At 43.8% G+C, this 15,000-nt stretch overlaps 1 protein-coding gene across 1 annotated transcript in view; it reads right to left on the reverse strand.

The window, feature by feature from the left end:
• Positions 1-15,000, reverse strand: part of grin2bb (glutamate receptor, ionotropic, N-methyl D-aspartate 2B, genome duplicate b) — a 113,102-nt gene that overhangs the window by 71,049 nt on the left and 27,053 nt on the right. Inside the window, exons 2-3 of the mRNA XM_062533356.1 lie at positions 8,167-8,310; positions 1,704-1,974 (exon numbers count right to left, since the gene is read on the reverse strand). Coding sequence (XP_062389340.1) covers positions 1,704-1,974; positions 8,167-8,310 — 415 coding nt within the window. The remainder of the gene's footprint in view (positions 1-1,703; positions 1,975-8,166; positions 8,311-15,000) is intronic.

Below are 15,000 nucleotides of genomic sequence, written 5' to 3' on the forward strand. Positions count from 1 at the left end.
AGTGTGTAACACTAATCTTCTCCCTCCCTTTGATGGTGAAGATCACACACACACACACACACACACACACACACACACACACACACGTGCACACACACACACACACACACACACACACACACACACACACACACACACACACACACACACACACACACACACACACACACACACACACACACACACACACACACACACCCCTTAAGCTTGCTTTGCTTGTCAAGCACCATTCTGAATCACTACAATCTCTCTTCATTTGAGTTCTCCTCAGACCTGCTGTGGCCCAACACATCTCTGCTGGCATGATCATTATTCTAAGGACTCATTGGGCAGGAACTGGGGAATATCGGCCATTTGTCACAGCTAGAGGGCTGCCTGAAGTCACATTTTACTACATCAAGATGATTTTGCTGATGTTTTTGTTTTTCAAAACATATATTCAAATCATCTGCTACTCCCTCTCTCTCCCTCTCTCTCTCTCTCTCTCTCTCTCTCTCTCTCTCTCTCTCTCTCTCTCTCTCTCTCTCTCTCTCTCTCTCTCTCTCTCTCTCTCTCTCTCTCACACACACACACACACACACACACATACACACTCTAAAATACACCTCATTTTGAAGTACTATATACAGTATTTTTGGGCCTGTTTGCCTTTGATTGAGGCAGGACAGTGAAAAGAGAGACAGGAAGTGAGTGGGGGTGGGATAAGGAAATGACCCGGGCTCTACACAAACCCAGGTCCCCGTGAACCAAACCAAAATGCATCATGAGTGATGTAGTCCTGCTTCCCTTCTCATCAGAAGAGAGAGAGAGAGAGAGAGGGAGAGAGAACCACTAGCACAGTTACATGCACCTCAACGTCCCTTAGTTAAAATGTATATTCATATTCCATTTATTTTGTTTTTCCCTCACCTTACCTGTCCCCCCCCCACCCCCCCAGCCCCTTTCATCTTGGTACGATCCATCTCCCTCCTCTTCCTCCTTCTGCTATTCCCTTCGTCATCCGTCTTCTTTTTGCAACTTTCTAAAACCCCGATCTCTGTCGCTCCTTCCACCATTCACGGCCTCGTCTCCATCTCTCTGCTCTCTGCTGCCCCCCTCTCTCTCACAGGCCCAATTCAATTAAAGGTTATTCAGCACCGCCTCAATGACTGCTTAATTGCTTTAGAAGACAATTTTGCCGCAGAAAAAAAAAAGATTCACATGAATGAACAATAGCTATGCAAGTGGATCTCTCTCTCGGTTCTCTGTCTGTCTCTCTCTCTCTCGCTCTCTCTGTCTCTCTCTCGCTCCCAATTTTCTATCTTAATATCAGAGTATCATCCTATTTTCTCTCTTTCTCTCTCTCTCTTTCTCTCTTAATAACAGAGTATCTTCCTATTTTGTCTCTCTTTGTCTCTCTCTAACTGTATTTCTCTCCCCTATCCGCTATCTCTTTTCTTTCATTCAATCTCTCATTCACTCAATCCTCTCAAACTCAACATCTGCTGGTCCTTGATACATAACTGAACCTCTGCAAAAAATCATCTCTTATTCAGTTTTATCCGTCATTCCGTTCCATTGAATTCAGGGTGCTTTACTGTGCTTTTGCTGTTGCCAAAGCATAGACTGCAAAACCATTAGGAACGTATCAAAACACAGCAGCAACAGACTCGTAAGTCTCGCAACATGCGATTACGAGCGACTCCCCTTCCCATCGATCTCACCTGTCGGGTACACCTCAGGCACGTTGTTGGTGTCCCCCGCCACCAGCGATGGTACGATCCAGGTGTAGCCGTAGCCGGTGAGCCCCACGGAGTGCGCCACCTCGAAGATGGTGGCGGCCTCCTCCTTGGTGCAGTAGAGCAGGATGACGGGGCTCTGCAGCTTCTTCAGCTTGTCCTGGATCTTGGAGTCGCCGTCGTCCTCCGACATGTCCAGCAGCAGCACCTCCTCCAGCTCCCAGCCCACGAAGCTGTTCTCTATGGTGCTGCGGATCTGAGGGGGAGAAGAAGAAGGGGAAAGCAGGACTACATCACCCATGATGCAATGCGGGATCCCAACAGAACAGCAGCAAGAGGTCAGCAGCATCAGCAGCAACTCCTCCTCCTCCTCCTCCTCCTCCTCCTCTGGCTCCCCAGAGCAGTTATCTTTTAATTAATTACCGCTACATCCGAAAGTTCACCATTTCCCTTGAGATAGTAAAAAAATTGGTCATTACAACTACATTACCCATACTATTATTACACTGCTGTTGCATTATTCATTAAAGTAAATAAGACACCTTGGGTGTATTTCGACTCAACCTGTGGCTCAAAAACAATGACTCCCTGCAAAAAAAAAAAAAAAAAAAACGACATTATCCAGGTTGCCAAGCGGATTTCCCTGAAGGCAGTCGTGGGAACAAGACTCTTCAGTGGATGTGAGCACACCACTACACACCACCTTCCTCCCCCCCCCACCGAAGTCTGAGAGCCATTAATCTGATAGTCCGGGGCTGGCCCACCTATTCAATTATGGAACTATTACAGTGCGTAGCGCTGAGTAATTAGAGGTTTAACCTGGACCCACACAGCTCCACGCGCGTGCCCTGTGGGAGCTAGCGAGCTAGCGCTCGAGAGAAAGTGAGCGAGCGAGAGGGGCCGGCGTCTCGGGTATTACAGTGCCGACTTTAATAATCCCCTCGCCATTAAAACAGAGGAGCGCTGCGTGTGAAGAGTAGGAGATTATTCTAGAACAAGAAAATGGAGGACGGGGGGGGGGGGGGGGGGGGACAAGAGGTAGCACACTGACTGTATTAGGACCTAGGTGCTCATGAGGGTGGTATGAGAACCTAGATGGTTATGAGGGTAGAATACTGACTGTTTGAGAACCGAGGTGAAGAACACACAGTAGGTGGTCATGAGGGTGGTACACTGACTGTTTGGGAACCAAGGTGAAGAACCTAGATGGTCATGAGGGTAGAATATTGATGACTGTAAATGAGAACCAAGGTGAAGAACCTAGATGGTCATGAGGGTGGTACACTGACTGTTTGGGAACCAAGGTGAAGAACCTAGATGGTGAGGGTAGAATATTGATGACTGTAAATGAGAACCAAGGTGAAGAACCTAGATGGTCATGAGGGTAGAATATTGATTGTATGATAACCTAGGTGAAGAACCTAGATGGTCTCATGGGTAGAATATTGATTATAAGAGAACCTAGGTGGTCTTGAGGGTAGTACAGTATACTGACTGTATGAGAACCTAGGTGGTCTTGAGGGTAGTGTACTGACTGTATGAGAACCTAGGTGAAGAACCTAGATGGTCATGAGGGTAGAATATTGATTATATGAGAACATAGGTGGTCTTGAGGGTAGTATTATACTGACTGTATGAGAACCTCGGTGACGAACCTAGATGCTTGTGAGGGTAGATTGTATGATATCCTAAGTGCTTGTGAGGGTAGTACGCTGACTGTATAACACCTCATGAGCTCATGAGGACCTTAGTTAGTTAGTCCTTTAGAAATGACAGTTGGGATCTTAGTTAGTCCTTTAGAAATGACAGTTGGGATCTTAGTTAGTCCTTTAGAAATGACAGTTGGAAGTCCTCCGAGGCTGCAGCACTCGGTCAGGGTTCTGGCCTCACTTTGTGCCAAACCAGGGGAGTGCTGAAACTGTGCTCAATTAAATTGGCTCCTTACTGGGAGCTGGTCCAGGCGTCCACCTTGTTGACCTGGGCTTCAAAATCTGACCTGCGTTTTTTTTTTTTTTTTTTCTCGATCCCACAATCCCTATTTCTCTCATTCTCCTCGTCTCATTCTGTCGTTCCTCGCTGCCTGTCCTGTCTGAACAAAAGGCAAACATCTCCGAATCCGAGAGGAAAATAAAAGGGAGTGGGTGTGGGAGATCCAGATAACTGCTCCTGCCTGTCACGCTGCCTGTCAGTAATCCTCTGGCGATTAAAACACAGCCAGAGAGAGAGAGAGACATGTTAAGGGGGGGGAGAGAGTGCTGTGTGTGTGTGTGTGTGTGTGTGTGTGTGTGTGTGTGTGTGTGTGTGTGTGTGTGTGTGTGTGTGTGTGTGTGTGTGTGTGTGTGAGTATGTGTGTGTGAGTGTGTGTGTGTGAGTGTGAGTGTGAGTGTGAGTGTGTGTGTGTGTGTGTGTGTGTGTGTGTGTGTGTAAGAGGCGGGTAGAGCATGGCAGAGACGGCTCTCAACAGAAGCATGAAGACGACGAGTTTGAAATCACACAGGCATACGCCATATGCTTGTGAGGGCGCGCGCACACACACACACACACACACACGCACACACACACACACACACATAATGGCAGAACTGTACTTGGAAATTAATTTCCTATTGATTGTGTGCGTCACAGCACAAGACTGACGTAAGCTTGAGGTTTTGATGAACTGTTCTCAAATACATGGCTCCACATTGATGGTGTTAATTTCTTTTTCTTTTTTTTAATGCTTTGTATGTTTTGTATTGTAGGCCCATCACATTGCTTTGGTATTGTACTTGTACGTGACACACTGTGGATACTTTAACACAGTCGTATCGTTGAAGCTTACCTGAATTTGAATTTTTAACCCTTTGATGCATGAGCTATTGAAACCCCCTCTACTGCATAACATGGGTCACAAGTGACCCGCATTCATTTTCAATGGAGTTTTGTTGAAGGGTTAGGGTTTCTTAGCTATTTTCAAGAAAATAATTCAATTAATCATTTAATATTCCAGGTTTCCATCACTTATTTAGTTTCTTCCAAAAACAATCATTATTTTCATTAATTGATGGTCACTCCTTGAATTCTAACACTTTTTATGTGCCTAAATTACATTTGAACACATGGGTCACAAATGACCCGCATTCATTTCCTATGTAAAATGAACCTATAATCAAAATTTATTTGCAGTACTCTTTGAAATCAGTGTCATTTGTCATTTCACATTCAAATTTACCATTACATATTAATATTTTAACAAACACCAATAATTATGTTCATTCCTCTATGCCTACTCCATGAATGTGACTAAGTTTTGTGAAACAATACAATGATTGAACACATCGGTCAGAAATGACCTGTGTCTGCAAAGTGTGATTGTGAGTAAGATAATGAATATTATGTGAACCATTTTATGTAACTGTAATATTTGCAAGGCCATGGCAATATGGGGAGTGCTGAGACAACCCAGCCACAAGAGGACTTAAGACAAGAAAATCCAAGAGAAAGCGATGCAGCCTTTGTCCAACTGCCAGTGATAGAAAAGTCACCCTCTCCTGCTCCAAATGCACACGGCCTGTGTGCCAGGACCATACAGTGACTGTGGTCATTTGTGAAACATCCCTACTGGTACGCTGGTAGCTGGTTTGAGCTGATCTTTGCTGGTTTTCTTCCAGCTATTGCTGCTAGCTGGTGTAGCTGGTTAGGCCACCAGGTTGACATGCTGGCGTGACCATCTGAGGAAGCTGGTCATGGCCTGTCGTGTGGGATACTGCTGGTGTTAGATGGTCATGCTGGTGACCAGCCTGCCAAGCTTGACATTGTTGGTGTGAGATGGTCATGCTGGCTTGCTAGAATGACCAACATAAGCTGGCATGGCCAGTAAAAACCAACAATGTAGACCAGCAACACCAGTTAAAATGACCAGCTTGAGGTGGTACGCGAGCAAAACCATCAGTTTTAGTCACATTTACTACTTCTCCACAGTTTGAAAGTTAACCAGTTCTCCAAGTCCTCTCGCTATAGATCTATTTTCACATCCCTCAGACCGTCACCACGGTATACCTGTGAATGATGCCATCCACAGGTAGACCATGGTGACGGTCTGAGAGAAGTCTCATAGATCCATAGTTATGGGCATAAATTATGTTACTGATGCACTGCAGTTCTGTATTGGTAATCGAAGTGTCAGTGACATAATGTACAGTGTTTTACAAAAGCAAATTAAAAATGTTTAGATATAATAACAACTATTTCTTTTTTTTCAGATTATTTTTTTGGCCTTTTTATGCCTTTAAATGGACAGGACAGTAGAGTATGACAGGAAGTGAGTGGGAGGGAGAATTGGGGTGCTCTGGAAAGGACCACGGGATAGGAATCGAACCCGGGTCGCCGGCGTGTGGTGCAGGTGCCCAAACCGCGCCACGGCTGGGGCCTATAACAACTATTTCTAATCAGATTAGTATTAGAAATATTAGAATTTGTTGTTTGTATTAAAATTGTTCTCATAATATTCATTATCTTACATAATCACACTTTGCACACACAGGTCATTTCTGACCCATGTGTTCAATCATTGTATTGTTTCACTAAACTTACTTACATTCATAGAGTAGTCATAGAGGAGTGAACATAATTATTGCTGTTTATTAAAATCTGAATTTGTAATGGTAAATTTTAATATTAAATGACTAATGACACTGATTTCAAAGAGTACTGCAAAGAAATTCTGATTATAGGCTAATTTTACATAGGAAATGAATGCGGGTCATTTGTGACCCATGTGTTCATGTAATTTAGGCAAATAAAAAGAGTTAGAATTCAAGGAGTATCCATCAATCAATGAAAATAATAATTGATGTTTGGAAGAAACTAAGTAAGTGATGGAAGCCTGGAATATTAGATGACAAATTAAATTATTTTCTTAAATATAGCTAAGAAACCCTAACTCTTCAACAAAACTCCATAGAAAATGAATGCGGGTCACTTGTGACCCATGTTGTGCATTAGAGGGGTAGTGACAGAAAAAGTGTTTTTATTTAAAAAGTTTAAGAGAAAAAAATAATATTTAGTCTTGTAATAAACAAAAACAAGTTAATTGAGGAATTCATGGAGTGCTGGGTCATGAAAATAAGTTATAGCTGAGTTACAGAAAAAATAAACTCGTCTGGGTCACTTGTGACCCATGTTATGCATTTAAGGGTTAATCAGAGTTTCACATTTGAGTTTCACATTTGACTGCAGTAGCATTTTACAGCTTGCACTAATTTTGTCTCTCGTACAGACTCACACTTACTTAGCCCTTAAGACTGTACCGTCACACTGGTGTGACAGGAATGTTGGAAAATTAACATTCTAAAGAATATCTGGGTTCATTGCATTCTACATAGAATTTTAGAACCTTGAATTGTTGCGGAATGGAATCTTGTGTTAGAATGTTCAAAACCCACCCTTTTAAAGGTTAATGTACGATGATACAACAAACATCACAATATGGAGAACATACAGCCTGGGGGCTTGATTGGAGTTTGACGGCGTAAAATGTAATTCACACAAAACACAACATAACGCCTGGCTTTTGGATCCGCACTATCTGGGACAAGATTTCTTTTGTTTAGCCTACATTTCCCACTTTTTCTTTTCATGAAGTCTTTGTCATGATGAAGCGCATGTACTTTGGCTGACACGGAGTCTGAGGTGGTGGTGGTGGTGTTGGAGGAGTCCCTGGTGCCAGGGCGTTCTCGCGGCGACTAGAGAGCTGTTGTCATACCAACACCACTCACAGGGTGAGGCTTGCATGACTGTCTGGACACACTGATGATGCAACAGCTGGCCGACATTTCATCATCAGCTTACCATGCTGTCAAAGCTTCGGTAGATATGAGAGAGAGAGAGAGAGAGAGAGAGAGAGAGAGAGAGAGAGAGAGAGAGAGAGAAGAGGGAGAGAGAGAGAGAGGGAGAGAGAGAGAGAGAGAGAGAGAGAGAGTTGGTTGGGATTGAGGTACGTTTTGAAATGTACCTGGAGGTACGTTTTGCTGGGGAACGTTTTGAAAATGAGACCAGGTTGCAGAGAGAGAGAGAGAGAGAGAATATGCTCTTGATTCTCACTCACTCTCACACCGTTCGTTAGGTCATGATAGAAATGAGTAGAAAAAAATATTAATTTAAAAAGTGAATAAATGAATTTGTAAATGAATAACCATTAACAAACACATAAATAAATAAAGGTGCTTTCAGTTCGGTCTAATTTGCTAACTCTAACTCTATTTGCTAAAAAAAGATCATCAAAAAAATAGTAACGATAAAAAAGAAAAAAGTAAATAAAAAGAAAACAGGAAAATATAAAACATAAACCAATATACATGTATATTTATCTGAAACCCTGTTGTGGTTGAAATATAACGAAGTGAAATGTATGCTTAAAAGAAACAAAGGCAAAGAAAACAGATGATGATGTGTTGTTGTGTTGTCTCACCCTGTTGACGAAGTCCTGGTAGCCGGGGTAGTACGTGGTGACGATGGAGAAGATGTACCAGTCGTACTCCTCCATGATGTTGAGCATCACCGACGCCTGCTGCTCGATGGAGGGGCCGAACTGGAAGAACATGGAGTTGTCATCCTGAGGAGAGAACACACACACACAGACACACACACACACACACACACACACGCAGGCACACACACACACACACACACACACACACACACACACACACACACACGCAGGCACACACACACACACACCACACACACACAAGTGCATGTTGCAATTATTTAGATAGAAAAATAGGCATACACTTCAAGGATTGCAAGTCCACCAGAGGAAATTGAAGTGTGGTCATGCATCACACACAAAAAGATGACCTCTCACACACACACACACACACACACACACACACACACACACACAGACACACAGACACACACACACACACACACACACACACACACACACACACACACACACACACACACACACACACACACACACACACACACACACACACACACACACACACACACACACACACACACACACACATACACACACACAAGCTTGATGCTTCATTTGGGTTTACAGGGCAAAATGTTCTTGACATGATCCAAATACTGTTAGGCCTTGTTATGCAACCCCACACTGCCTGAGCTCTGTGTGCAAATGAGCCTTCATCTATGCCCAGAGACACACACGCACACACGCACACACAGGCGCGCACACACACACACACACACACACACACACACACACACACACACACACACACACGGCACAGTTCAACATGTCCTCCATATATAGGAGGGCATTCAGTCATAGCTGATGACAAATGCCTAGTTGTGTTATTTCTCTCATACATCCATCCCCCCCTCACTCATCCTCCTGTCCTCTCTCTCTCTCCCTCCCTCATTGGCACACACACACACACACACACACACACACACACACACACACACACACACACACATTTACTGTAGACACAACACACACACACACACACACACACACACACACAGACACACACTCCAGATCAGAGCCATCATCCTGCAAATCAGTCATCCCACCCTCCATCACCATAAAAAAACAAATCAGTCTTCATTTAGTGTATTCTCAAACGCACACACACACACACACACACACACACACCGCACTAAAACACTACCATATAAAAATACAGACCCTAGGCACTCTCTAGCATGCATACACATACACACACACATGCACATACAGTATAATCACACACACACACACACACACACACACAAACACGCATACACCTATAATCCTACACACACACACACACACACACACACACACACACCGCACTAAAACACTACCATAGCTATGCACAGGGTTTACCTGAGGTACCGAAGCCCCTTTGCGTGGCGCCACTGAAAGGCTACACCATCTGACACTCTTAAGTGCGCCCTTATGACAGGAGACGCCATAGAAAACGTCTCAGTAATGCTGCGTAGCGGCGGGGCGTCCGGTCGCGAGAGTAGGTCAGCGTGCGGCCGTCTTCCCCTTTATGGGGCATTACGGAGCCTGTTTCACGATGGCCGCCAGTGTGCCAGGGCATCAAAACCAATTGGAAAATACGCACTTCGCCCTGAAGATGATTTATCCTCTGCACAAACAATAAACGGAGGCGGCTGTAGGTTTGACGATCACTGGGATAGTGTGTGGGTGTCTGTGTGTATGTGTGTGTATGATTATATATGTGTGTGTGTGTGTGTGCGTGTGTGTATGATTATATGTATGTTTGTGGGTGTGTGTATGTGTGTATGTGATTATAGGTGTATGCGTGTTTGTGTGTGTGTGTGTGTGTGTGTGTGTGTGTATGTGTGTGTGTGTGTGTGTGTGTGTGTGTGTGTGTGTGTGTGATTATACTGTATGTGCATGTGTGTGTGTCTAGAGCCTAGGGTCTGTATTTTTATACATGCATGTTTACTGTTCATTTCAGACAACACACAAAGGCCAGTGAGCAATGCTATGTGTGTGTGTGCGTGTGTGTGTGTGTGAGAGAGAGACTGTGAGTGTGTGAGCATGTATGTATGTGTGTGTGTCTGTATGTCATATTTACTGTGTTTTAAAGACAACATGCAAAAAGGCCAGTGAGCAATACTGTGTGTACTGTATGTGTGTGTGTGTGTGTGTGTGTGTGTGTGTGTGTGTGTGTGTGTGTGTGTGAGCTCGCCATGCATCCATGCGTAAAATTGCTCGTATATGTTCCTACTGTTAGTCATGGGGGACCGTGAACCCTCAGTGGCTCAGGTCTAGGCGCTCCGTTCGGCTTCAAAAGCCCCACTGCCTCAGGAGTGCCCAAACACACACACACACACATACACCCCTCACCCTCAGCCCCCCCGGGGCCGTGAGATGGACCGATCCGTTACCTTGATTTTGCTTTAATGAGCTAACCGCACCGAAGTGGCAGAGGGGGTGGGGGGGCTGGGGAAGGTTGTGTGTGTGTGTGTGTGTGTTGGGGGGGGGGGGGGGGGGGGGGATAATGATGGATCGGTTGTCAGTGTGTGTGTGTGCAAGAGACACTGACGAGTGTGGCATCATTGCACTGGCCATGACAACACAAGCAGTCCAGCACAAACAAACAAACAGTTGGCCCACTTTAACGGACAGGTACAGGTATGCAAATATATTCCATTATTCTATTTCCATTTCAATTGTAGTTGTTAGTGGTAGCAAGAAGTAGCAGTAGAAGACAAAGAAGGTCATCATTATCATCATTATTATAAATAGTAGTAGTATTTGTAGTATTAGTAGTAGTAGTGTACTAGTAGTAGCAGTAGTAGTAGTAGTAGTAGTGGTAGTAGTGGTGGTAGTAGTAGCAGTAGCAGTGGTGGTAGTAGCAGCAGTAGTAGCACAGTAGCTATAGTAACAGCAGTGGCATCATAGATATAGGCAAATACTGCATTGGACTCTAGAACGTATGTGAGCAGCACCACCCTATTGCTGAGCAATGTATACAGTACGTATATACAGGAGTGGCATCATCATTACAAAACAACACTTACAGTAAGAACACTGTGACAACATTCAAACCTTTAAATCTATGGCCATACAGTAAGTTATCTTTTATGTATAGACTCACTCACACATTCATCATCCATCTTCTGTTTCTATCCCTTTATCCTTTCATATTTCTACTCCTTCCACCCTTTTTTCACGCTCCCTCTCTCTCTTTCTCCCTCTCCCTCTCTCCATACATCATGAAAATAGATTATTAACGTACACTCCCATTCTGCTGACCCCAATTACATTACTGTGACTCTGTGTCATGTGCAGCTAGCTCAGATGTACAGCAATAGGCTCTGCCCACTCCACACTCATATCCAGATCTTCCAACCAACACTCATATCCACATCTGACCTCAATCCAACACTCATATTATGCACATCTATGTTTCAATCCAAGACTTCAATTCAACACTCATATACACATCTGACTTCAATTCAACACTCACATCCACATCTTCCAACCACAACTCATATCCACATCTATGACTTCAATTCAACACTCATATCCACATCTGACTTCAATTCAACACTCACATCCACATCTGACTTCAATTCAACACTCATATTCACATCTGACTTCAATCCAACATTCACATCTACATCTAGGCTATGTTTTTAATCCAAGACTGCAATCCAACACTCATATCCACATAGTATGTCCTCAATCCAACACTCACACCCACATAGTATGTCCTCAATCCAACACTCACACCCACATAGCATGTCCTCAATCCAACACTCGCACCCACGTAGTATGTCCTTATTCTAACACTCACACCCACGTAGCATGTCCTCATTCTAACAGTCACACCCACGTAGCATGTCCTCAATCCAACACTCACACCCACGTAGCATGTCCTCAATCCAACACTCACACCCACATAGAATGTCCTCATTCCAACACTCACACCCACATAGTATGTCCTCAATCCAACACTCACACCCACGTAGCATGTCCTCATTCCAACACTCACACCCACGTAGTATGTCCTCAATCCAACACTCACACCCACATAGTATGTCCTCATTCCAACACTCACACCCACATAGTATGTCCTCATTCCAACACTCACACCCACATAGAATGTCCTCATTCTAACACTCACACCCACATAGTATGTCCTCATTCCAACACTCATATCCACATACTGTCCTCATTCCAACACTCATCCACTCTATCCATTTCTATCCCCATCTCTTTGGCTCCCTACTTAACATCACTCCATCTCTACCCTTATGCACTCCATCCATCTTTACATCTTTCCTTCCCACTGTGTCTGTCTATAATGAGAGTAGAAATTAGAGTATTTTCTGATAATGATCAAACAATGTATTATCCTGCTTATTACACGGCTACCGGCACATGTACAGTATTATCCTGATTATTACATGGCTACCTGCATGTGTGCGTGTGTATTATCCTGCTTATTACACGGCTACTTGCACGTGTGCACGTGTGCAGGTGTGTTATCCTGCTTATTACACGGCTACATGCACATAGCATATGCTGGCATTCCTCTCTATCTCTCTTTTAATGTTATAGTTGCGTTTCATTAACCGCAATCTGTATAGGTGTCTCATTTATTTAGAAAAAATAGTGTTTTATCTTTTCTCTGTTCTTTTCTTTCTTTCTTTCTTTCTTTCTTTCTTTCTTCTATCTCCATCTCACTCCCTCAGCTTTTGAGTGGTGCTAAGATAAAAACCTGTCGAAACGAAACTTGTATGAGAACAGCCAGATATTGAGCTTGTATGAGTGCTTGCGTGAGGTGTGTGTATGTGTGTGTGTGTGTGCGTGTGTGTGTGTGTGTGTGTGTGTGTGTGTGTAGGTGTGTGTGTGTGTGTGGGGGGGGGTGAAATCAATCCATTCACATATTAGGCAGAAATGAGATGTGATGAAAGGAACGAGCAGAGAAAGAATGGGGAGAGAGGGATAGAGAGATAAGATGAAGAGGAAGGAAATTAACAGGAGGAACTAAAAGAGGGAGAGAGAGAACGATGTGAAAGAAGGATGGAGGAGAGAGAGAACCAGTGAGGAGAGAGAGAGGAAGGAAAGGATGGAGAGACCATAAGAGAGAAAAAATGAAATGAAAGGCAGACCAGCTGGTCCATTGATCAACATTTCACAGATTAGAAATCTGATCCATCCCACAAGCAGTGAATCGTAAATCAAACACAACACATTTGATAAGAGAGAGAGAGAGAGGAGAGAGACAGAGAGAGAGAGGGGGGGTGGAAGGCATAACAAGAAGCAATGAAATGAAAAGAAAGGATATATTTCTCTATGTACTGTACGTAGCCTACAAATCTTAGATCCACACATAAAATATACTTATATGAAAACCTCAGATTAACAAGAAAAGAGCAAGACAACCAATGATCCAGACCCTTCACTTCATAGTGTGTGTGTGTGTGTGTGTGTGTGTGTGTGTGGGTGTGTGTGTGTGTGTGTGTGTGTGTGTGAGGGGGGGAATGAAATGGAGACAGAGGTGAAGGAGTCAAAGAATAAGAGAGAGAGAGAGAGAGAGGGATAGAAAGAGTGTGAGAAAGAGAGAAAGACAGAGTCTTGTCACTGAGTCTTAACAGAGATAATATGGAGGAAATGGCATTTACAAAAGGTTACTGTTTAACTACATAAGTACAGTACTTATGCTGAAGTATTAGAGTTCATCTCCAATTACATAACAAAGAGCACAGAGAGAGAGAGAGGGGGAGAGGGAGAGAGAGGGAGAGAGGGAAAAGGAGGAAGAAGGGAAGTGATGGAGAGGAAGAAATTCTGACCACAGGGATGTCGGCTCAGCACCAGCTTTCCGAGGCAAACAAACGAGAGAAAGAAAGAGAAAGAAAGAGAGAGAGAGAGAGAGAGAGAGAAAGACTCTCAGTGTCGTCTGCCATCCCATAATACCTCTATGAGACAAGCTCCCTGAAGCAACTTCCTGATTTCCTCTCTCTCTCTCTCTCTCTCTCTCTCTCCTCCTTCACTCGCTTTTTCTTTTGTTCTCCTCCGTCACTCTCTGTTCTCCCTCGCTCTCTCCCTCCTTCACCCGTGCTCTCTCCCTCGCTCTCTCCCTCCTTCAACGGCTTCTCTCTTTTCCCGCAATCAACCTCACCCTTCCATCTCTCTCTCTCTCTCTCTAATTCATTCCTCCAATTTATACTGTTGCTTCTTTCTTTCTTCCTTCCTTTCTCTCTCTCTCTCTCTCGCTCTCCTCTCTTTCACTCCCTCTCTCATTCTATCAGGTACTTCTGTCTTTTAATCTCCTTTCTCTATCGCCACTCCTTCTCTCTCTCCTTCACTCCCTCTCTCTCTCTCTTTTACTGTTGTGACTCTCCCATGTCCTGTCAGATTGATGCTTTAACATTTTCAGTGTGTTTATTTGGTGTAATTCAGTAAAAAATGTACTCACTAATAAAAGAGTCCACAAAACCACATAAGCCATCCCTCTCTCTCTCTCTCTCTCTCTCTCTCTCTCTCTCTCTCTCTCTCTGCAAGCATTTTTGGTTGCATTTCTCCCTCTCAACTCAAAAAGCGTGTTATTGGTATAACCATTCATAAAGAATGTCTTGCCAAAGCATACAATATACAGTATGTCTAGAAAATATCAGAACCATAAAATAACAGAGAAGCATAAAACAATATATGTTATTATAAAACACACACACACACACACACACACACACACACACACACACACACACACACACACACACACACACACACACACACACACACACACACACACACACACACACACACACACACAGTCTCTCTCTAAAAATG

Source organism: Sardina pilchardus, chromosome 1 (genome assembly GCF_963854185.1).
Source record: "Sardina pilchardus chromosome 1, fSarPil1.1, whole genome shotgun sequence".
Classification (NCBI taxonomy): Eukaryota; Metazoa; Chordata; class Actinopteri; order Clupeiformes; family Clupeidae; genus Sardina; species Sardina pilchardus.